Source organism: Zeus faber (genome assembly GCF_960531495.2).
Source record: "Zeus faber genome assembly, chromosome: 2".
Classification (NCBI taxonomy): domain Eukaryota; kingdom Metazoa; phylum Chordata; class Actinopteri; order Zeiformes; family Zeidae; genus Zeus; species Zeus faber.
The window spans coordinates 23,005,258-23,029,161 of NC_137189.1; the positions used below are offsets into that span (position 1 = coordinate 23,005,258).

General features: G+C 41.0%; 1 protein-coding gene across 3 annotated transcripts in view; it reads left to right on the top strand.

Annotated features, from left to right (window-relative positions):
- cad (carbamoyl-phosphate synthetase 2, aspartate transcarbamylase, and dihydroorotase) overlaps positions 1 to 23,904 on the top strand; it is a gene marked incomplete at its 5' end in the record, with an annotated part of 49,245 nt that overhangs the window by 2,720 nt on the left and 22,621 nt on the right. For all 3 annotated transcript variants that reach the window (XM_080023999.1, XM_080024000.1, XM_080024001.1), the window contains 23 exons: positions 910 to 1,039; positions 1,220 to 1,362; positions 2,123 to 2,264; positions 2,655 to 2,826; positions 4,490 to 4,675; positions 6,888 to 6,997; positions 7,346 to 7,488; positions 7,831 to 7,962; positions 8,325 to 8,558; positions 9,626 to 9,847; positions 12,504 to 12,692; positions 13,782 to 13,906; positions 14,049 to 14,182; positions 14,685 to 14,797; positions 17,559 to 17,723; positions 17,799 to 17,884; positions 18,161 to 18,407; positions 18,680 to 18,778; positions 18,954 to 19,178; positions 20,116 to 20,298; positions 20,439 to 20,657; positions 20,947 to 21,114; positions 21,295 to 21,477. In XM_080023999.1, coding sequence (XP_079880125.1) covers positions 910 to 1,039; positions 1,220 to 1,362; positions 2,123 to 2,264; positions 2,655 to 2,826; positions 4,490 to 4,675; positions 6,888 to 6,997; positions 7,346 to 7,488; positions 7,831 to 7,962; positions 8,325 to 8,558; positions 9,626 to 9,847; positions 12,504 to 12,692; positions 13,782 to 13,906; positions 14,049 to 14,182; positions 14,685 to 14,797; positions 17,559 to 17,723; positions 17,799 to 17,884; positions 18,161 to 18,407; positions 18,680 to 18,778; positions 18,954 to 19,178; positions 20,116 to 20,298; positions 20,439 to 20,657; positions 20,947 to 21,114; positions 21,295 to 21,477 — 3,750 coding nt within the window. The remainder of the gene's footprint in view (positions 1 to 909; positions 1,040 to 1,219; positions 1,363 to 2,122; positions 2,265 to 2,654; positions 2,827 to 4,489; positions 4,676 to 6,887; positions 6,998 to 7,345; positions 7,489 to 7,830; positions 7,963 to 8,324; positions 8,559 to 9,625; positions 9,848 to 12,503; positions 12,693 to 13,781; positions 13,907 to 14,048; positions 14,183 to 14,684; positions 14,798 to 17,558; positions 17,724 to 17,798; positions 17,885 to 18,160; positions 18,408 to 18,679; positions 18,779 to 18,953; positions 19,179 to 20,115; positions 20,299 to 20,438; positions 20,658 to 20,946; positions 21,115 to 21,294; positions 21,478 to 23,904) is intronic.

Consider the following 23,904-nt stretch of genomic DNA (forward strand, 5'->3'; position numbering starts at 1 on the left):
CACAGTCATGTGCAGAGCTGCCCCCACGCCTGTACGTCACAGCCTGCAAAACAGCTTATTTGTGAGTTATACGGTGATGTAGTTATTAGAAAAGTAAACAGACAATCTTTTCTGCCTAAAGAAACCTTTATGGTTGCGTACATCAGCGTTTTCATGGACAAGGTGACTGAACAAGGCTGCACAGACGCCGTTATAAAAGAGGCAAAAAAATCTGGTGGAAACGATAATATTATTTATTCTAAATGTTAAGGGAAAATAATGAGTGTAGGTAGCACTGGTTAGTGTACTTGCTCTTTGGGTAGAAATATTTGACAGTGGAACACCGTCCAACTTTCTACTTTCTATAGGGTTGTGGACTGAACGGCCGCAATGAGTAAATGCATGTTTTCCCGGTGCTGCCATAATAGCATACATAGTCAGAATGTACCGTACACGTTAACAGTTGAATTTTAAAACCATTTATTTACATAATAAACATCTAGCCATTTGTACTCAGATGTCAATTATGGTCTGAAAGATCTACGAGAAGTCTAGTAATTTAGGTCTGTGAAAGTATGGAATTTTGAAATGGAAAATCTTTAGGAACCAACTCATAATATCTGAATGAATTTAAAATCCCATGTTAAAGAAGGGGTAATCACACTGAACTCTATGGTAACGCAAAGTCTGATGTCAGACTAACATATCCTCGAATATTTTTAGACCTCATATGGTGAGAAACATAAAATCATATCCTCGATCTCTCTCAATAGACAAAAATGAAATTACACATAATGACTGAATCGTAATTTCATGACCATACCTTTTTGACTCTTTCAATCGTAAAATGAGAGCTAATCCCGTTTTCAGCTTTCATCTGTGACTGGTTACTGATGCCTCTGCACACGTACTGTTGTTCTTTCTTTCTAGTGGTTTGAGTCGTCCAAGATACACGCTGCAGCGCTGATCGTGGGGCAGCTGTGCGAGAGCCCCAGTCACTGGAATTCTGCCATGCCTCTGGACCAGTGGCTGAAAGAACAGGGCATCCCGGGTCTGGAAGGTCAGGGCACTTGCTTCTGTCGTCTATTTAACCATCAAATTATTTAGTTTGATCTATGGCAACTGTGGAATTGATGTATCTGGGCATGGATGTGCTATGCTGGAGGTTTTGGAAAAGATATTATTTGTCAATTCACTTCTGAAACCCCTCTAACCCCTTATTTTACTTCACCCTCTTCAGGTGTTGACACCCGCCGTCTGACTAAGAAGATCCGTGAAAAGGGCACCATGCTCGGCAAGCTTGTGGTCGACGGCACTCCTGAATCCAGTGTCTCCTTTGACAACCCCGACCAGAGAAACCTTGTCCAGGAAGTATCCATGAAGGTAAATGCATTTTGAAGTGGAGCCGGCGCGGCCCCCATCCTCGCAAAAGGAGAGAGAGATTAAACAGAGAATCCACGATTTTCAGGGACATCTGATTTGACATGCTTGAAGAGCGTCCCTCTTTCCGCTTCTAACGTCCCCGCATATAAGCACAGAGTGCAGAATCGGGAACTTTTCGGACTGTTGTATATATTTAAATGTGTATATAATATATATTTATATTTTTTTAATAATAATAATAATAATAATAAAAAAATATATATTGTTAGAATCTACATATGGTAATAACAAATCGATTAAAAAAAAAATAAAAAATAAAAATAAAAAAATCTCATACCGTGGTGACATTTTGGCCTTATCGTTCAGCCCTATAGTGAAGAGCCTTTAAAATGAAGTAGACTGACTACTAAACTACCTGGTTTAGTAGTTGGTCGTTGTAATTTTAAAACCCTTTTCTGAAACTGAATAGGAAAACTAAAAGATCGCAAAAGGGAATTCTAGCTCTGACTAATTTCCTGCTCCAGTACTGGGCTTCATGTAGTTGTTAAAACTCTTGTTGTCCCTGTCCCCCTTTGATAAAAATCTCTGGGCTGTTTTGAGGAAGTGAGTAATTAAGTGAAATCTTGGTAAAGGGCACCACAAAGAAAATAATCGTATCTGAATTACATTGCGTTAAATTTCTTGTCGAGGTCTTTCATGCTTGTCTAATCTATTGAATGGACACCATCTCAACTACACATCTCTCCCACATCTCTCCCAGGAGCCCAGGGTGTTTAACCCTGACGGGAATCCCCGGATCACGGCAGTGGACTGCGGCATTAAATACAACCAGATCCGCTGCCTGGTGAAGAGAGGGGCTCGTGTCACAGTTGTGCCCTGGGACCACCCTCTGGACAGCACAGGTCAGAAGCACAGGCTGCTAGAGGAGCCTAGTGAATATGTCTGCCTGTGTCTCTCTCTATATATATCTTAATAATCCTCTAACTGATTCATGTGTGTATCTGTCTTTATGTCTTATCAAAAATCTCCTTTCACAATCTATCTGCCTCTTTCTGTCTCCATCTCTATCGCGCTGTGTAACTTTCTCTGTCTAGCCAACTCTGTCCATCTGTCTAGCCCTCCGTCTAACTTTCTTTCTCGCTAACAGAGTCTGTCTATCTTATCTGTTTTATGGCTGTATCTGTCTCCCTCGTTATTACTTATGTCTCACCATCTATGGCTATATTACCAACTGTCTGTTTCTATTTCTCCACCCAGGCCTGCACTCAATTATTATTATTATTGAATTTCAGAATTTGATGGCCTTTTCATCAGTAATGGCCCAGGCGACCCCCAGTTCTGCCAGGCCACCATAGACAACGTGAAGAAGGTGGTGTGTGTGGAGCGGCCCAAGCCGTTATTCGGTATCTGCCTGGGACACCAGCTCCTCTCCTTGGTCATCGGTGCCAAGACCTACAAGATGAAGTTCGTAACCAACTAGCCCAGCACACACTACGCTGAGCCCATAATCTCACTTGTCAAGCATCTAGTTTCTGCCCTGGTTGAGTTGTACAGATTAAACCCTATCTCCTGAACTTGTAAACATGTATTTTCCTATCTAGGTTCACAACTGATTTTCATCATCTTGGTGATGCCATTTCGTAGATGTTCTAGTACAAATTTGGAGAAAAGATCACAAACTCATTTGACCCCTCTCTCTCTTAGTCTCTTTTGGAGCGTTGTGGTGTGAAATGTGAATTTTTGCTGCTCTCAGCAGTCTGGGCTCTCCTTTTTCTTTTCTTTTTTCCCAAGCTGCACGAAGCCTCGAGTTGTGGGACCGTCAGGGTTTGTTATGATAACAGGACGCGCAGAGCCATTTTCCAGGAGAACTCAGGCTTTGTTTCTGTATTTGAGAGTCCAGGGATTGGTGTGAAAGTCTGGTCGAGACTGGAGCATTCCTTTGAGCCTGGCGGAATTTTCCAAGGCCACATGCATGGCTGCAGTCGGTCGGCAGGTACAGGTTCACAAGGGTACAGACAGGACTGGTCACAGAGTTTAGTTGTGAGGAGCTCCAGGACCTCACTGAATCACGCCAGGTGTCTTTCTACTGAAGAACCAAACATTCGATCAATTGTCAGGGAAGATAAGAAATTCAAAGGGCCGAAGATCTGTGGATTTCCAGTCTACGGCTGTTTTTCAATTCAACAAATATTCTTTGCGTAACATAGTTTTCATGAAGCGAGACCTGTCTAGAGCTCCTTTCCCGCTTGCTCTGAAAGACGTAAATCCGCTGTTAATGTTACATATTGGTGTAATGTGAGGAAAGGAGCCGATGTCGCTGTTCCGTAAAAGTTGTTCCATAAATGTTCCCGCTCTCGACCTATCATTTGCGGGAAAATTCCGTTACCGCTGTGAATGGAAGTGTCTGTTTGACTGGAAGCAGTAACATTGCCGGGAGAAGCACATAAAGTAGGGGTTGATCTGAATGCCAGGAAAGCATAAATAATGGGTTTTAAGAATATTTATTTTGTGCAAATATTTCAAAAGTTATTTTTTTTTTCCGGGAAGAAAAAAAAAAAAACATTCTGAAAAATGGCCGGTCTGAACTGTGGTGCTCGGCTGCAAAGACAAGAAGCTGAAACACGTCCAGTCTCTAAGGAGACAGATTTTTAGGTTTGTTAAAAGGCCACTCAGACCCTAGTTGTGTCTTTTCGAGTTAGGGATGGGAAGGGGCACTACATGGTAAACGTAAAGTGCGAGTGCAGTGCTTGCCCGCCCACTGCACTGGAGCGAGGAGCCTCAGAGGGAACGAGCGGACAGGGAGAGGTAGACCAGGTGGAGAACATTCCTTATCCGGAGGCAGAGAGCGTAGGACAGGTTGAAAATGAAAATTTTTATTTTATTTTATTTTTATCCAGTGATGTTATGGATTCCATGTGGTAAAGAGGCTTTTGTTTATGGTGGAAAATAAAAACCTCAACTTCTTTAACATGTTTTACCTGATGCATCATGAGTTAAATGACATCTATTCAGATCCACGACCACTGCAATGATGCATAATTATGATGGGGAATAAAAAGGTTCCCTCAAAAACCACTCTACGTTGTTCCATATACTTATTCCATCACATCTTCTTTTCTTCTCCCAGGTATGGTAACAGAGGCCACAACCAGCCGTGCATCCACAAGGGCACCGACCGATGCTTCATCACAAGTCAGAACCACGGCTTCGCTGTTGACCCCAGCACCCTCCCCCCGGACTGGGACGTTCTTTTCACAAACGCCAACGACCAGACCAGCGAGGGCATTGTGCACAACACGCAGCCTCTGTTCAGGTATCAGGGCAGACACACACGTTTGGTTGGACACGTTGGTTCCATACTGTTCCATATGCACTTGTTGCGTTCCCTAAGGAGAAATAAAACCTGCAGGTGTAATGTAACTGACCTTCTTGTTTGGTATAAATTATTTTTATTTGGTGCCATTTGGTGGTGGCATTTTTTCTTTTTTTGGTTAAAATATAAGTTTATATATAAAACCTTCAGATTTCATGTGAAGAAAGTCATATTTTCATTTAAATATTTGTACATTTTAGTTTATTTGTTTATAGGTTTATAAAATCCATTAATATTGTGAAGGCAGTTTTCTGTTGATTTACAAAGTGCAATAAAATAGTTTCCCAAAATGGGAGACAATAGTGATCACAATATTGAATTAATTAATATTCAAATAATCGTGACTATGATTTTACCCATAATCGTGCAGCCCTACTATGATAATTAAATTTAGCAATTAATCCACCGTTCACATGCGTGCCGAACCGTGGGGGCGATCCTTACAGCTCAACTATATTCCGTTACACCACTAATAACTATTATCACGGTAGTTTGTTTTTTTCGCGAGGTACCATTTTCATATACAAGGAATTTGTTCTGGTGAAGTTTTGATTTTTGGTCACATTATACATTTCTGAACAAAATATAAATTTTCAAAGCCAAAATTTCTGTCTTTTGTCCAGCATTTCTAATCACAACTTGTCCTTGCACTGATATTTTCACAAAATATGAGAATCCACGTTATTCCCCCACTCTTCTAGAGTATCTCTGTGTCTTGGGATGTTAAAGTATCTTTAATTTCTAAATGCTCCCAAAAAGTTGATGGGGTTGATGTTTACTTTGTTTCAAAACAGGCCTGTTTTAGCATCATTGTCCAGATGCAAAAAAAAAAGTGTGTCAAACTGGTATTAAAGGGCATCGAGCACCCACAGGGGGGAAATGCAGAGGGAGACGGGGGCCTAAAGCGCACCCTGATCGCTCCATCGCCATGTGCAATTTGTGCCGTGTCTCCTTCTCCCTCTGCATTTTTCTGGTGGCTCCTTGACCTTCTCTGTGGGTGTTTGGTACAGGTCGTATCCCCGCGGGTCTCGGACAGTCCGCCATTTTCTGCTTTCTCGCTTCAGCTTTGTTTTTCTTCAAACGGACATGATGTCACTTTTCTCATAGATTTCAACAATAAAAGCGGTAACTTCTTTCCACCTTCACGTAGACTAAAATGAAGCATTTTAATTATAGATTCAGGCATTAAAACTCTTATTTAAAAAAAAAAAAAAAAAAAAAAAAAGGGTGAATGGATTATTTTATTTTTTTCTTCCACCCCTAATTGCCATAGGAATACACTATCATCATGGGTACTCTTTTAAAACCCATCAGGCCTTCCTCTGTTTCTACATATTCTATATTTGGTCCATGACTCAAATATAGTATAAAATTGTGAATTGGTTTCCATTTTAATATTGTATAAAACAAGAGCAAATTAAAAATGTTTGTATACATTGTTCAGCCCAAATTTGAATGAATAAGACTATTTCAGAACTTTATGCAGATATGTGTTGTGTGAGTAAGACAGTCAGATATGTTTCAACTTCACACTAGTGTTGCTCAGAATTTACAAGATTGTAAACTTGTATGATAATACTTAACTGAGTAAAAACTTAAATGATGGAAAAAAAGCACAGGCATAGTTTTGATGTTGAAATTTTGGACCCCACTATATTTTACCAGTATGGAGCTCTGACAGTGTGGTTCACTTTTATGATACATTTGGAGCTGGGTGTCATCAAAAAAATGTCCCTGGCTTACAGGACTTTAAAATAAATGTTTTTCACTTTCAGTTTTTTTATACCATACAGTAAATACTAATGTACAGGTCAATGCTGTCAATACAATTTGATTGATACCATAACTTTTTTAAGTTTCTGTTCTAGACCCTACAAATATCCCATGCATGGCACCATATGTTCTGTTATGTTATGAATTGTGATAGGAAAAAATGGTTTTATAATACAAAGCGTATAATAATATACTAACCATTTCGCCCTCTTATGTCTTTCTGTATCAAATCGGATATGCATTATTACTGATTTGCGTTATTTCTTTGTTTTGCATGGGAAGATTGTTGATTGTTTCTGTTGGGAACATTCCTTACACTTGTCATTGTTTAAAAAATTTTTTTTTTTACCCCCATCCCCCCCACCACCACCACACACAGCGTGCAGTTCCACCCAGAGCACATGGCCGGTCCCACTGATCTGGTCAGCCTCTTTGACGTCTTCATTGACACTGTCAGACAGCACAAGGAGGGCGACACAGGCCCATCTGGTAAAGGCTACTGTTCCCAGACCCCAATATGTTTGCATTTCCCTGATTTAAAGGTGGTTGAACTTGGCATGTTGGCGGTCCCTCATGTCGTGAGACACAAACAACTGCTTTCATTTTGCTATTATTCCCATAAGAATTGCATTGTTTTAAACTTTTTACATCATTGCAATTTGTTAGACTATTAGGGTTTGTAAGACTATTTGTGGTCTTGAAAGCTTGTTCTATTCCCTCTGCTTTTACTGGTGATAGAAATCACCATTTTTGCCATAAAACAGACTTATGTGTAGCTTTCACATTCAGAGAGAAAACAAACATCCATGTGACTCCAGGAATTTAATCCTAACACAGTGAAGCAACGCCTTATCAAGCACCTAACTTACGTCGGTGCTCCCACGCCCAAGGAGTTTGTGCGGCCCAGAAAGGTCCTCATCCTTGGCTCTGGAGGGCTTTCCATCGGTCAGGCTGGAGAATTTGATTACTCTGGGTCCCAGGTACGTCCACAGAGATTGTTTGCAGTCATAGCAGCTTTTCTTTATAGTTCAGTTCAGATAAATATTAAGGCTGAATGATTTGTGTGTGTGTGTGTGTGTGTGTGTGTGTGTGTGTGTGTGTGTGTGTGTGTGTGTGTGTGTGTGTGTGTGTGTGTGTGTGTGTGTGTGTGTGTGTGTGTGTGTGTGTGTGTGTGTGTGTGTGTGTGTGTGCGCGCGCGCGCGCGCCACCCACAAATATTCCAGGTATTGATTAATAATGTATGCACATACTGAATTTGGTTTTCTTATTGTATGGTTGTATTTTATGCTGAAGTATGTTTAAAATAAATAAATGACCTCCAGGCTATCAAAGCTCTGAAAGAGGAGAACATCCAGACTGTCTTGATCAACCCCAACATCGCTACCGTGCAGACCTCCAAGGGACTGGCCGATAAGGTCTACTTCCTGCCCATCACAGCGGAATATGTCACTCAGGTGAGGACGAGCTCCAGTTGACTGTAATTGGCAAACCATACAGTTTGGTTAGTCACCGATAAGACTAACTAAATAGAAATATATGTGCGTTATTTATCCATGGGGGGAAATCTCAAGTATATAAGTATAAAGATAAACATCATCTTATTTACCTGAAGCACACACAAAATGTAGTGACTCTGCTGAATTTTTCCTGAATTCCACATTGGGTTTTTTTCTTAGGCTTTTTTTATTCAAGAACAGAAGAACACTTTAAGGACAGATTTGTGAATTAGTGTTTGTAGGAAAAGGGAATTTCAAATGCAAATTCCAAGGTTGCAGTGTAACTGATCAAGTGTCGGCAAACTCCCTCTCCACGATAGGTGATAAAGAACGAGCGTCCCGACGGCGTTCTGCTAACATTCGGTGGCCAGACGGCACTCAACTGCGGTGTGGAGCTGACCAAGCTGGGCATCCTGGACAAGTACAATGTGCAGGTGCTGGGCACTCCGGTAGCCTCCATCGAGATGACTGAGGACAGGAAGGTCTTTGTGGAGAAGATGGAGGAGATCAATGAGCACGTGGCCCCCAGCGAGGCTGCAATATCTGTGGAGCAGGTGTGTGTGTGTGTGTGTGTGAGAAGTGTGTGTGGGAGAAGTGTGTTTCAATATGATCCCAATTGGCCAGGTTATTATTCAGTCAAACATGTTTGATTAGTCTTTCCAAAATCTTTTGGTATGTGTGTCAAAGCCTCAAATCGCAATGGCAATTTTCAACAATCAATGAGATTGTGCACCTGCACAATGGCAAAGCCAAAGAAAGCGGCAAGTGTTGACTTCTGAAATGGAGGAGTTCCTTGTGGGTCATGAGTGTCTTATTAGTATATGTCGGCGCTGCGAGTTCGCTGCACAAACAACCACAGTAGCAAGTTGAGCACCATCCATGTTTGTTTAGGTGTCCAAATATCGCGAGATATTTTGCCTCTCACGAGAAGGTAAATTCTCGTGAGTGCTGGAGTACCACAGAACTGAATTTGTGCTCCTCAAAGACAGCAATTATTATGTGTGCGCGCAAAACACACTAAAAATCTGCAAATGTCACTCGTTGAAAGTGCACTGCTCAGTCTTTCCAATGTCATTCACGTTTGGCAAAAATTGTGTAATGTGGCCCCAGCTTCAGACAGGGGTTCTCAACATTTGTTGGTGTCCCAAGATGATTGCAACAGCAATTGGCGTGTGACAGATTTTCTACTTTATTTTCTTTTATTATTGTTTTGGAGCCAGTAACACTTGGTGTATGCGTTACAATTCACATTTAGGCCAAATACGCAAAAAATTGAGGCTAAATAAGAATCTTTCTTACTGTACTTTCGAAATTGCATTACTGGTCAAAGAGCAGGTATTCCACATTGGGTATTAGGTAACTTTCACCTGAATTTGAGCATTTGATAGGCTACTTATATAATGTCCTTTGAAGCAGTGACTATAATATTCACATAATGATTTTCCCATCTCATATGCACGCAAATCAAGTAATGTATAAGTTATGTAATTATTCTGTTTTTCAATATATGCTCAGTTTCTTTGCTTCTGTGGGAATCTTTAGTATTCAGTGTTCACTAGTATTTAATATTCTTTGAATAAACTCTTTGCACAAGGTCTAATTAATTTATTTCCTTTCCCAGGCAGTGGCTGCGGCAGAGCGCCTCGGATACCCGGTCTTGGTGCGCTCGGCGTTCGCGCTGGGTGGCCTGGGCTCAGGCTTCGCCAACAACCGTGAGGAGCTGACGGCACTAGTCACCTCGGCCTTCGCCCACACCTCACAGGTCCTGGTGGACAAGTCGCTGAAGGGCTGGAAGGAGATAGAGTATGAGGTGGTGCGGGATGCGTACGACAACTGCATCACGGTGAGTGAGCCGAGAGAGAGGATCTTAATAGAGATGGACCGATCCAATATCAGTTTCGGGTGCCGATCCAAATGCCATTCCATTGCTTGCGCTGGACCATAAACAAGAAATTTAAATTTGAATAGAATTTGAACACTAAATAAAAAAAAAATAAAAAAAAAGAACGCTGACATTTTTATTGGATCGTGTATTTTTTTAAATAATTTATTTATAAATGTTTTGACTAACGTTAGCGAAACAATTCAAATGATGAGCAATATAGTTCAATATAAGTTCATCTAGTTTGTTGCACAGTGAACGCTCATTGGTGAAAAATATTCCTGGTAGATATGCCAAGTCCAGGTTGGGGGAGATGCGAGAATACACCGACGCATCTCGCTCTCCACTGGTGTTTCACTGTGTACCAGGGGGAGAGTGCCTTCGACCAAAATGTCCATTAATTCCACAGATGTGGTGACAAAATTAGGGAAATATCACTGACCGAATGTTATGTAATGTCGGAATAGTTCTGATGTTTCCAACCACCGGCTCGCGAACTGTGCTGGGCTGTGGGGCATTTACCACCAGGCCATAAGACTTTATCAGGAGAGATCTGCAATCTACTCTGCAGTGGAGCAGCAGCAAGAAACTGATAAAATAAATACATCTAGAGTTTCTATTTGCATTGTTTGGAGAAAAGATCGCTCTGATTGGAACTGCGGAACCATGCGCACTGAAATTGACATGCAAGGCAACACACTCATATTTTTTCCATCTTAACTGGATTACTGATAAATGCTTTGGTAATAAATAGACAACTTACAGAAATGAATGTGCTGTTTTATTTTTAAGGAAAAAGTCACAAAGCGAATTAGTGCTTTAACAGGAAAAAATCAAGTTAAATAGTGCTTTTTTTGAAACGGACACCAAATGATAAATAAACAAATGTAAACCAGGGCTGAACTATTTAGAAAAATAATAGAATTGTGATTGCTTGTTTTAAGTTCCTTATCTTCTGTATTATTAACTAAACACAAGCAATAAATATTTCTGTAGTATGACGACATTGGATACAGTCGTATCTTATAAACTGCTCTTTCTTGTAGGCCAGGCCTACTTGAGATTAATTGATATGAATAACATATCTTTATTTAACTATTGAATTGTAAAAAGAAAAGCTTCAATCACAGTAGAATATTGACTGATTTGACTTTAAGCCGATCTTTGTTCCGATCATGGGCAGCCCGTCGCTGGCGCGATCATTAGTACTGTCGGAGAGGGAGACAAGTGTGAAAATTATGCCACGATCGCTTGCCCTCTGCAGACCCACTATCTCGTCTACAGGAAGAGCTGGCCCTGAACAGCCCTATTGGTTCGATTGTGTTACATAAAAAAGGCAGTTATTTATTTTTCATCAGACGGTGAAATTTGCATTCCATTACTGTGGCAGTTTCTTACCACACGCCACCCAAGTGGTGTTTTCAGGACCCTCCGGCACAGAGACACAGACGATGTTGTAGACATAGTGAGGGCTGATGTTGTATTCCTTTAAAACCGCAATAGTTTCTTGGCAAATAAGACATACAGCCTTTGACAGGACTTCAGTAAAGGAAAGTATTTAGTTGTCCATTCCTTATTAAACCCTCGGCACTCACTGTGGACTTTTATTTTCTTTGGCCCACTCATTGTTGCAGATGGGTTCAGAGTAGTAGCAGACTAATAACAGAGAGTAGCTTGGGCTCCGCAAAATCAAGTCACTGTGCCTAATGCGCCACCCGGTGAAACGCCAGGCATTACAGGTCAAGGTCAAATGAATGCAGTCATAATTATGAATTCTGTACCAATCTTCAGCGGGCCGGATTAAAAAGATCAACGGGCCGGATGTGGCACCCGGGCCCTAGTTTGCCCACCCCTGTCCTATACAATAACTTATGAAATAAACAGTGGACCAGAAAGATGAACTGAAGATCGAAATGGTGATGCACAATGAGCTTGAAATTAAATAAGAGCCTTAACAGTGAACAAATTGTTGGAAATAAGCCTATAAACCCCCAAATCCACAGTAAACATACACTTCTGCAGAATTCATACATTTCTTTAAATTGATGAGTAATACAGTCTGATGGTGGCAGGCAGACGATGCCTCCTGTCTGTGGTTGTATCCGCCTGTTGCTGAAGGAGCTTCTCTGCTCTGCCACAGTGTCATGTAGCTGGTGGGAGGGGTTCTCCATGACCGCTTATAGTTTGGTCCTAATAAGATCTTGTGAAACAACGTCATTAAAAGTCTGCAGTTCTTTTTGAAAAGGGACTTATTTCACTGTAAGAAATATTAACTTGTAAGTGTCTAAGATATTTTCTCGAGCTAGCTGAATAATCTTACACAGTTCTCGGACAGTTAATGGATTTTCTCTCTTGTACATTTCTTTTTTAAATGTAATGTTTACAATGTATGGACCAAAGCATAGCTTGATGGAACAGTTTGTCATAAAATGAAAGCTGGGTTATTGCTGAAATATTTTAAAGCAAAAATGTTTGCATTTCTTTTATAAATGAATATTGAAACGTTTCTGACGTTGTAACATTTTCAGAGCTTTTTGGTTCAGCTTTTTGGTGTATCTCAAGGTAAAATGGAAGAAACTCAAACAGACCTTGACTAAGCACAGCTATGTCGTGTTAGGTGTGCAACATGGAGAACATCGATCCTCTGGGAATCCACACGGGGGAGTCCATCGTCGTGGCTCCCAGCCAGACGCTCAACGACTACGAGTACAACATGCTTAGGAACACGGCCATCAAGGTCATCCGGCACCTTGGCATCGTGGGAGAGTGCAACATCCAGTACGCGCTCAGCCCTGAGTCGGAGCAGGTAGAGATATTAAATACACAAGCAATACATCTTTAAATGAAAATCAAAGTTGAACTGGTTATAACAATGAAAGTCATTTAAACAAGTCACCACGGATTCATACACTAACGGTCAAAAGTTTTAGAAAGTTTTTTTTTTTTCCTATACCGCAGTTACATGTCTCAATGTACTCTGAAATTTTAGAATAGAACAAATAAACAATTGGAGATAAATTCATGAAACTGACTGTTCACTTGCTATCTAATACATCCCAACCTTTGGTGCCATTGGAATAGGATGAGCAATGTTATTCACTTCACCTGTTTATGGTTTTAATGTTGGTGTGGGCGGTGTAAATACTACATCCTGCAGTGTTGGTGTGGGCGGCGTAAATACTACTTCCTGCAGTGCAACATTGCCCAAATAATTGCACGGTCTGTTCCAACACTTATTTTATACAGACAGAGGTTTTGTAGGTATACAACAAAGGTTGGGACACCTGTCGGAATTGTTTGCATCAACTTTCAAGGCTTAGTTTACTTATATTGCTCCACAACAGCTGTAAGTTGTCAACCCATTACATGTTCCCCGATAAGCAAGCGCTCTCTCTCGCTCTCTCTGTCTCTCTCTCTCTGTCTCTCTCTCTGTCTCTGTCTCTGTCTCTGTCTCTCTGTGTGTGTGTTTTTAGTGAATATTCTTTCAGTTGTTGAGATGATTTAAGGTGGAGAAGTTTCTTGTAAAAAAACAAAAAAAAAAAAACTAGATGACTTTGACCATTTAAACTAGATAAACACACACTTTTGGGGCTTGGAAAAATTCACCTCACCCTTCAGGCCTTTCTTTATAAAGGTTTGTGCCAGTACAAGTAGAGATTTATTTAGTAGAAGTGAAACAGTGGCTTATTGCAAATTGTTGTTAAAAATATATTTTTATTTTACGATCTTCAACAATGTTTAAATGTGAAAGTGTAAAAGTTCCTCTGCTTTTAAAAAGGGGATTTATATGCCATTCAGATTTGGAAGCTTTTTTGTGTATTGTACACACACACAGTAAATGTTGGCTGTTTTTTGTTTTTTCTCCCCCCCCCCCCCCCCCCCCCCCTTCCTGTAGTACTACATTATCGAGGTGAATGCCCGTCTGTCTCGGAGCTCGGCGTTGGCCAGTAAGGCTACAGGGTACCCTCTTGCTTATGTGGCTGCTAAACTTGGCCTGGGGATTCCCTTGCCTCTCCTCAAGTAAGTCTTAACATTTTACTCTACCAAACAGACACCACGATTGATTTTGATCTGAGGCAGGAAACTAAATTAACTGCGTGCACTCATAGTTTATCCAGATGGCTTAACGACTTGGTCAATTAAAAAAATGTGTTTGTTCTAGGAACTCAGTGACCAACTCAACCACGGCAAACTTTGAACCTAGTCTGGACTACTGCGTGGTTAAGGTGCCCCGCTGGGACCTCAGCAAGTTCCTCAGGGTGTCCACGAAGATAGGCAGCTCCATGAAGAGTGTTGGTAATGGCATCCCATGGGGAATGTTTAAGATTGTTTGATTTGTATCTGAATAATTTGTGGAGTCACCTGGTATCTGTAAGATCTGTCTATCTATCTATTTATTTATCTTTTTATTTATTTAATTTTATTTATATTTTAAATCCCAATAATATATAAAAAAACAGCCATTCAATGCATTTGCGTTATGCATATGCTACTCTATATGCTGTTAGCATTGTTGGTCGCAGGGTCCTCCTTTTCTCGCAAGAATCCCAAGATCGAGCAGGAGCACAAGAAGTAAAAAGCAGCCACAGTTCGATAAACCAGCATGTCTAATTGTGGTCAGTAAACTTCTGTTGATGTGGATGACCATTACCAGAAGACACTTGGATGAAAAAAAATATCCCTACGTAACCTAGAAAAACAGGAAAAATCGAATACAAAGGGAGAATCCCGACCTTATTAACTTTCTCAGACAAAAACAAGGTTCGGGGTTCTCAAACCAGCATGTCTTCCCCCTCAGGTGAGGTGATGGCTATTGGGCGGGGCTTTGAGGAGGCCTTCCAGAAAGCTCTACGGATGGTTGATGAAAACTGCGTTGGCTTTGACCACACCATCAAGCCCGTCTCCGACGAAGTAAGAACATTTTACCAACAATGTTAACAGAATACGCTAACACTTGTTTGTTCAAACTTTGCCTGTCTGAACTTAGGGGGCGATTGAAGTAGATTTATTTAAATCCATGCTGGTCGGTTGTGAGGCGATCGCAGCTGCTAAGCGAAAAGGAATGTCTCTATTATTAAATGCTCCAAAAAAGCGTAAACTTTTCACACGATCCAAATAAATGGAACATAATGCATTTGAATTTAAAATGTATTACAATTTCTGCCAATTCCAGACCTTAGTGAATAAAGATGTTGTTGAAAAATTAAGTTTATTTTGAGGCGTAATGTATTGGTCCATCAGAAGCGCGTTCAAAGGGAGATGTCTACTCAATAAATTACATTTTAACAACTTATTTAGATCAAATTCATGCGATAACAACTAGTAGACGACGGATGTGGGTTTTTCAATGGCCGATGCATACATTTAGAGAGCAGGACGGCTGATGACCGATATATAATGCTGATATCACATTGTTTATTTTCTTTAATTTGTCTTATTGTGATAAAAATATATGATAAAACACAACAATTTAGTAATTGCAAATAAGACACAAACTTGCTGAACTTAAATGAACATTGTGGTGTGGGGGTGGTTTGATTTAAGCTGCCACATCTTTCTCGGGTGTAGTTAATGTAGGATCAGGGGTGGCTGTGCACCTGTTGCTTTTCAGAGCAATCGATGAACACATGTTAAATCGCCAGTCAAAACTGGTTTGTCCTTTGCCATACTTGCCTGTGTTGGGGAGCCCAGGAAAAGCCACTTGGATGGCGTGTGGCAGGGGAATTCCCACACTGGCGCCTGAATAAGGAACCTGAGACAGGATGGTGAAAGAACAAAACCCGTTTATTGACAAGATGTGACATGCCAGGAGCTGATGGAACAATTTCCGTGTGTGCTCGTGGATTACTCTGAACAACAGGTACACAGCAACCTTTGTTCCTGTGCTCACTAGACCATGAAAGGTGTGGCTGTTTAAGTCACACCACACCACAAACGTTTATTTAATACTAAGGGTAGTGTCTGTTTCCTTAAGTAGATCTGCACTCCAGGGTTTCCATTAGGAAAAAATTGGTGCCGGTCTCCTGGGAGATTTCAATTCCCTAAATGGGAGAGATTCCGGGTCAAATATAATCGTGTTTATTGAGCTTAAAAACAATTGATAAGCAGGAAGAGTGACATCATCAAGGCATGTAGATGTATAGTTTTTTTTATTAAATATTCAAAATAAATTAAGTCCTGTCAGTTAACGTCATTTTATAAATAAATATTACAAGTTATGCTATTTGAAATCAAATAATTTCCATTTGTTAAGAATAAGTTACATAACATTAAGCAGAAGCTTTTATCCAAAGCGACTTACAATTATTCAAACACCGACGGACGCAGCCGTCAGGGGTTAAGTGTCTTGCTCAAGGACACTACGGCATGCTAGCAGGAGGAGCCTGGGATCTAGCTCTACCTCCTGAGCTACCATCCCCCCCACCATAAGTAACAAGTGCATTTGCTTTAATAAACATTTCACTTATACAACATTTTAATCAAATCAAAAACTAAATATGGCAAGTAACATATTTCGTCAACATATTTTATACAATATGTATATAAAATGAATATTTACTGTCTGTTTTGGGCCAGAACTTAAATATCCAAAAAACGCCAAACTATGGTTGTTTATGTCCACATTATCTTTCTGCTTCGCCTCAGTTCCTGACGCTGCGGCTGTCTCCGCTAAATGTGTACTGTGCTTACAAATGCAAAACTGTCCATGAGGGAGGGGGCGGGGCTTATTACTATATAGACAAACGCGATCAGTCAGGTGAAAGGTCAGCTTTAGATTGTCCAAACTGATGAAATAAAGTGGAAAATATATTAAGAATATTGAATAATGTAATTTAAAAATGTATATACGGTTAAATGTATTAAAGGCATCGTATTCAAAGTCTTGCTAGGAATGGGAAATATAGAAAGTCTCCCCCTTACAGAATAATAATAATAGCTTTATTTATATAGCACTTTTAAAACAGAGATGGAAAACAAAGAAAAAATAGAAATAGGTTAAAAATAAAATGGATAAAGAAAGGGGGTGACATCACAGAAAAGCAGATCTCTAAAAATGCGTTTGAGAAGTGACTTAAAAGAAGGCACTGACTCAGAAGTGCATGATTTATTATTTACAAGTAAAGTACTTACACAAAAACACCCAGTTTGTACCAAATTAAGTCCCATAGCAACAGAAACAACGGTGAGACGTGCGTGACCCAGCATGGGACACGGGACAAAGCTCTGCACTTGCCATCTGTAAGGAGCTAATGACACGGGTGACGAGAAGACAGCACTGAGTGAGTGGGAGGTGGCGGCGCTGTGTGGACAATGCAGTAGTGAGTGTCAACTCGCTGTTGGAAAGAAATTTGAAACCACTTAAAATATTCGGAATCAATATACTGTATATCGAAAAATCAAAAACGCTAGTCTGCATGCATTTTGTTTATCAGCATCGTAAGCGCAGGCATCGGACCATGCTGATATCTCAAATTGTGCAGATATCGGCCAGATTATTCGGTCGACCACTATTAACCACTGGAAACTTTATGATTTTACTTTATGACAGCCGTGGCCTTAAGTGCAATTAAAGTTTGTTATGGATTATGTTTAAAAAAAATGCTGAGTGCGCAATACTGTTGTTTCGTTATACCATAACCATATCACCGCAATGCCTTTCCTCTTGTGGCAGGAGTTGCAGACCCCCACCGACAAGCGCATCTTTGTATTGGCGGCGGCATTCAAAGCAGGCTACACTGTGGACCGCCTGTACGACCTGACAAAGATCGACCGCTGGTTCCTGCACAAAATGAAGAACATCGCTGACCACGAGCGCCTGCTTGAGACCTACAACCAGGTAGGTTGGGGGGACCAACTTCTGTACCAAACAATATCCCCCTTTTTGGGTTACGGATGCTTTCCTTTTGTCTAGGACGAGAGTGCCATGCCCCCAGAGGTGATGCGCAAGGCCAAGCAGCTGGGCTTCTCAGACAAACAGATTGCAATGGCCATACAGAGGTCAGTCTGTTTTTCTTCCTTTAGCATCTCTCTTGTTCTTTGATTAAAGTGAAAACAGGTAGTGTTGTAGTTTAATAAGTTCTGCTTGTTTGCGTGTTTTCCCATGGGTCACATGTCTGTTATTTCCTGGGGCACTCATTTAAGTGTTTTGTTTTTTTCCACATATCAAGGCTATTGTATCAAGAGTGAAAACTGTCCTCTAAATCTAAGTTCTAAATCTAAATCTAAATCTAAGCATCCCTCATCCCTCCCCTAAATGGTTATCTTCTTCTCCAGCACTGAGCTGGCAGTGAGGAAGCTTCGACATGATTGGTCCATACTGCCAGCGGTGAAGCAAATTGACACAGTGGCGGCGGAATGGCCTGCCTTCACCAACTACCTCTACCTGACCTATCACGGCACTGAGAACGACCTGGTCTTTGATGAGCCACACGTCATGGTTATTGGCTCGGGCGTGTATCGTATTGGCAGCAGCGTCGAGTTTGATTGGTGCGCCGTTGGGTGCATCATGGAACTCAGGAAAGTGAGGCTTCCAAAGTTTTATCTTTTTTATGTTGGACATCGTTCTTGTTATAGATTATTTGAAATGACATGGTTTCAATGCAGAGGAAAAACAAGCTTTACACTTGAGTCCAAAAGTCTGAATCTCGGACTTTCCACAAACAAGAACATTCCATTATTCTGTGGTCTTCTAAAGCATTCCATTGATATTCTAGGATAATACCAGTTTCTGCTGTTTGTGTATTACTGTGTTTTCATTTTTACATTCTTACTCGTGCGCTTGTGTTATTGAAGATGGGCTATAAGACAATTATGGTGAACTACAACCCAGAGACGGTCAGCACAGACTACGACATGTGCAACCGCCTCTACTTTGATGAGATCTCCTTTGAGGTAAGACCAACGATGCCCCCTATAACCCAAGTTTGCTTCTATATTTTGTTTGCATTGCTGCTGTTGTGATCGATTAACTATTCGGTACGAATGTTTGTTGTGTCGAAGTGCTGACGTTAGACAAGACCATCATACTCCAGGTTTTTGAGCGGTTGTCGATCCCTCCTGCTGCCAGGTGGTGATGGACATATACGAGTTGGAAAACCCCGAAGGAATCATCTTGTCCATGGGTGGCCAGCTGCCCAACAACATTGCCATGGCACTGCACCGCCAACAGTGCCGCATCCTGGGGACCTCACCCGAGTTTATCGACTCGGCCGAGAACCGCTTCAAGTTCTCCCGCATGCTTGACACCATCGGCATCAGCCAGCCATGCTGGAAGGAGCTCTCTGACACAGAGGTAAGTTCAGCGGAGCCTGGGCCTCTCAATGATGGAAATGGCCCAAAAAATGGCCCCTGTAATCTGGCATGAACGCTTTGCCTACTATGTGTGCAGTTCTATTAAAATTGAAATGGTATAGGGCTTTCCACTCTTGAACTTTTGAACTTTTATTCAGTTTCTTTTGACAGTAGAATAAATCCTATATTGTTATACCCTTCTTGTTGCTGTTAACATTGTGAAAGTCTACATGAGTTGCACAGAATTGAGAAAATATATTTTTTTATGTGTTAAATAACGGACCCAAAATAGAAGTAGGTTGATCTAAATGTTCTGCCCCTGGGTGTTGCCGGCCAAATTGCTGCTTCAATTTGAGAACAGTATCTAGTCCTATTAGAAAGACAGAAAGCTTCAGGAAAAAAATAGACAGGTAACTGTTACAGGGATGATTTATCTCGAAACACTCAACTTGTTCCAAGAGACAATTTCTGGAAGTTTCAAAGCGAGGGTTAAAATGCTGGGCAATTAAGCTGATGTTCACTTGTTTTACCTCTGAGATTTCAATTTCTTGTGAAAGTTGTTTTGTGTTGTGTTCTCAATCTAGAGACTTCCTTAACACTGTCTGCTGCTTTTTTGCCCAGTTTCCAGGTCTCTCGATAAAAGAGCTTTTGAACAACACTTACCTGGTAAAATAAATGAATAAAAACAATTATGTAAAAGCTCTGTTAATTTCCCCCATAGAGAAATCACTTTGGAACCATTGTGTCCTCTATATTTGGACTATGTTGACAGTACGGACTACGACATGTGCACACATGCATCACATTTAATGACGCAAATGATGAGGTCTATACTAAGAGGGGATTCTAGGCCAAAAGCAAACGCCCTTATGTCTCCATTTTGAATTGCTTCTCTCTACCCATTTCCTCCTCGTCAATCCTTCTGTTCCACCCTTCAGTCTGCCATGAAGTTCTGCGACACAGTGGGCTACCCATGCCTGGTGCGCCCATCCTACGTCCTGAGTGGGGCAGCCATGAATGTGGCCTACACCGACAGTGACCTAGAGAAGTACCTAAGCAGCGCCGTGGCCGTGTCCAAGGAGCACCCAGTCGTCATCTCCAAATTCATCCAGGAGGCCAAGGTCAAAGAGATGCAGAGACTAAAATAAAGCTTAAGTTTAGGGGGATTTTTCTGTCAAAGTGATTACGTGGCAAACTTTAATATAAATAACCTACAGTTGAAGTACATTTAACTGACTAAATGTACTAAATACACCCCCAGGAGATCGATGTGGATGCGGTGGCGTGTGATGGCACAGTAATGGCCATCGCCGTGTCTGAGCACGTGGAGAATGCCGGTGTGCACTCTGGGGACGCCACCCTGGTGACGCCGCCACAGGACCTCAACCAGAAGACCATGGACAGGATCAAGATGATAGTGCACGCCATCGGCCAGGAGCTGCAAGTGACGGGGCCCTTCAATCTGCAGCTCATTGCCAAGGTTGGATCTGTCAAAATGTGTACATGTTTGAATGTTTTTACAGATATGTCTAACCAAAAATATGTTTTCTCATATCATGAGAATTGTGAGAATATGGAATTGATATATCTTAATGTAGGTGTAAGTTTAGTTGACAATTGTTTCTATTTTTATTTTTATTTTATTTTTTTATTTTATTTTATTTTTTTTACATTTGAGCCTGTCCTCTTTCCAAATATCTCTAAATTCTTTCTTTTTCCTCCCTCTGACGTCTCGACCAATGACTGACTGCTTTTTGTCATCCCCTCAGGACGACCAGCTGAAAGTGATTGAGTGCAACGTGCGCGTGTCCCGCTCCTTCCCTTTTGTCTCAAAGACGCTGGGTGTGGACCTTGTTGCCCTGGCGACGCAAGTCATCATGGGGGAGGAGGTGGAGCCCGTGGGCCTGATGAGAGGAAAGGGAGTTGTGGGAGTCAAGGTAAGGGCATGGATCGCAGGTGTATTTTCCCACTGACTTAAATTTACAGTCAAAGTCTTTGATTTCCAATGCAGCTCCGAACTGTATGTGGCCTCCCAGTTTATTCCTGTTACAACCTGCTGTGGACTGTGGCAAGGTTTTAATTCAATATGATCAATGTGACACCCCCCTCCCTCCCAGGTTCCCCAGTTCTCGTTTTCACGGCTGGCGGGGGCAGATGTGGTTCTGGGAGTGGAGATGACCAGCACCGGGGAGGTAGCTTGTTTTGGCGAGAACCGTTATGAGGCCTACCTGAAAGCCATGCTTTCCACTGGCTTCAAGATCCCCAAGAAAAACATCTTGCTCTCAATCGGCAGCTACAAGGTACTTGTACTTCAGACCAGACGACATGGAATTGTGGGACAGGACACAATGCTATCTCAGTCATTAAGCAACCTGTCTGATCTATGATCTCTCTGAGGTCATACCTGTTAAACACTAAACCCATACTTGATCCAGGTGTGTTGGTTTAGCTATCTAATTCTGCCCCTGGGGCTGGGCGATAAAATACTCTCTAACACGTTCAGATAATATGAACCTCGGTGACAAGGATAGAGCTATGGCTATGGCAAGTGTCCTAATCTACACAGCAACACACAATACTAACAGCCAATCGTGACGCAGAAGTATGTTTAGGGGAAACCCAACAGCCAATACGGATGTTCTGTGGAGGTTGGTATCTCTATTACTGTGTTATATGTTTCTGTATTACTGATAACAAAGTTGTTTGAGCTACTGGTAAACAATGATGCCACTCTGCAGAATATATCAGAGGTTTGTGCCCAGAAAGACTGAAAACAACCTTTTCAGTCACCTAAAAAGGCACCATCCCAGTGAGAATAGTCAGATATGCAGTCAGCCAACAAGCAACAGCGGATCCTCAACGGCCTGAAGCAGTTGTTTATCAAATATCAAAATGAGAAAAAGAATCATACTTTTGCTGTATTGCCGTGTACGATCTGCACCCAAACTAGAGGGTAAGAAGTTTGTTCCAGCAGTATTGTTTACATAGGTTTTTCCCCAGAGGAGAATTTATTTTAAGACAACTATAATATCCCAGAATTATTTTGCCTAATGAAACATCTGGTTACTCTTAACTATGATTCTATGAAGATATGTGCATACACACGTATACGCATGTTTTAAGCAAAAAAATCGGAACAAATTCAAGTAGAAACATATTACTGATCAATCCTAACTGTACAAAGGAAGGCTATATAATGTGTTCACATAAATCTCCAAGCAGTTGTGACAAAAGTATATTTACTTTTGCTGGAGGTAATTGCGCCTTAAGATCTGTTTGCTGAGAGTAGTGAATGACGGGATCAACTGGTTTTGATTGTCCAGAGAGGCCATTCCAGTGCTCCAGACTTAACTTTTTCCGCTACTAGCACTGGTGCCCCCTACTGAAAATTTAAGGAGCACCAGCACAAAATTAAGGAGCACCACTGAAATCGACATGCCACACAACATTCATATTTTTTTCATCTTAGCTTTATTACTGATAAATACTTTGGTAATAGACAATTTACAGCAACATCAATGTGAAATGATGTAGTGCTTTAACATAATATTTTTTTAGTAATAAATTTTTTTTTAATTTGAACTTATTATTTTAATTTTTTTTTTTTTATATCAGTTATTTTTTTATTATGAACTAAACCCATTTGTACTTAATTTCCTTCCACATGTTAACACATAACCGACAGTTTTTATGAACCAGACTTTATCGCTAGTGAAAACTTTTACAACCAGCCTCTTTTATCTGATTGGCAAAGCAACCATAATGTGACGTTGATGAATGCCACTGCTGTTTTGCTCGAGTTGCACACGAGAGGAAAGCGACTGCCCGTCAAACAAAGGAATTCAGAGGACTTCAGGCAGTGCACTCCAATCAATAATGTTTAGGGGAGGTGTGTGTGTGTGTGTGTGTGTGTGTGTGTGTGTGTGTGTGTGTGTGTGTGTGTGTGTGTGTGTGTGTGTGTGTGTGTGTGTGTGTGTGTGTGTGTGTGTGTGTGTGTGTGTGTGTGTGTGTGTGTGTGTGTGTGTGTGTGTGTGACGGTCAATGTTGATATTGTGGACACAGCCTCAGCTCTCTCTCTCAATCACCCACCAATACCTGCTCCTTCTTAGTGCTTTACATGATATACGATGATGATCTAAAACATTTTTTTTTTTTAAATTGGTCAGTGTATTTGCAAGTCACGCTGATGCTCCTAGTTATTAAATTTAGTAGCACTCTCTCCAAAAATGTTTGTCGTCCAGAGCTTGATTGGGGTCGTGAATTGAAGCCATGTGCTCATAAAAGCACCGTCCAGCCACTGCTCAATTTGTGAAAAGAAAATCTTAAGCTTTAAAACCTTTATATCGAACGATTTCAGCAAATGTGTGAAGTTCAGGGAGCACAGCACTCATTGCCTCCATTATTGCAGCCCAAACCATATTCTTCCTCTGGTCACTTCAGAAGACATGCTACGTAGAGGACGCCTTTCTATTTCAGCATTAGTAAAAATGTACTTTTTTTTTAAACATTTTTTAGGAGCCATGGTTAAATTTTTCTGTACGCTATATTTTGTCTCAACTCTCAGCCAACAGATGTTGCTGCATGCATAAACTGGGGCATGTTAATAATAACTGGGATTTATATAGCGCCTTTCACAAACCCAAGGACACTTTACAATGAAAAAAACGAACAAGACAGCGTAGATATCAAAACAAGACAGCGTAGATATCAAAACAAGACAGCGTAGA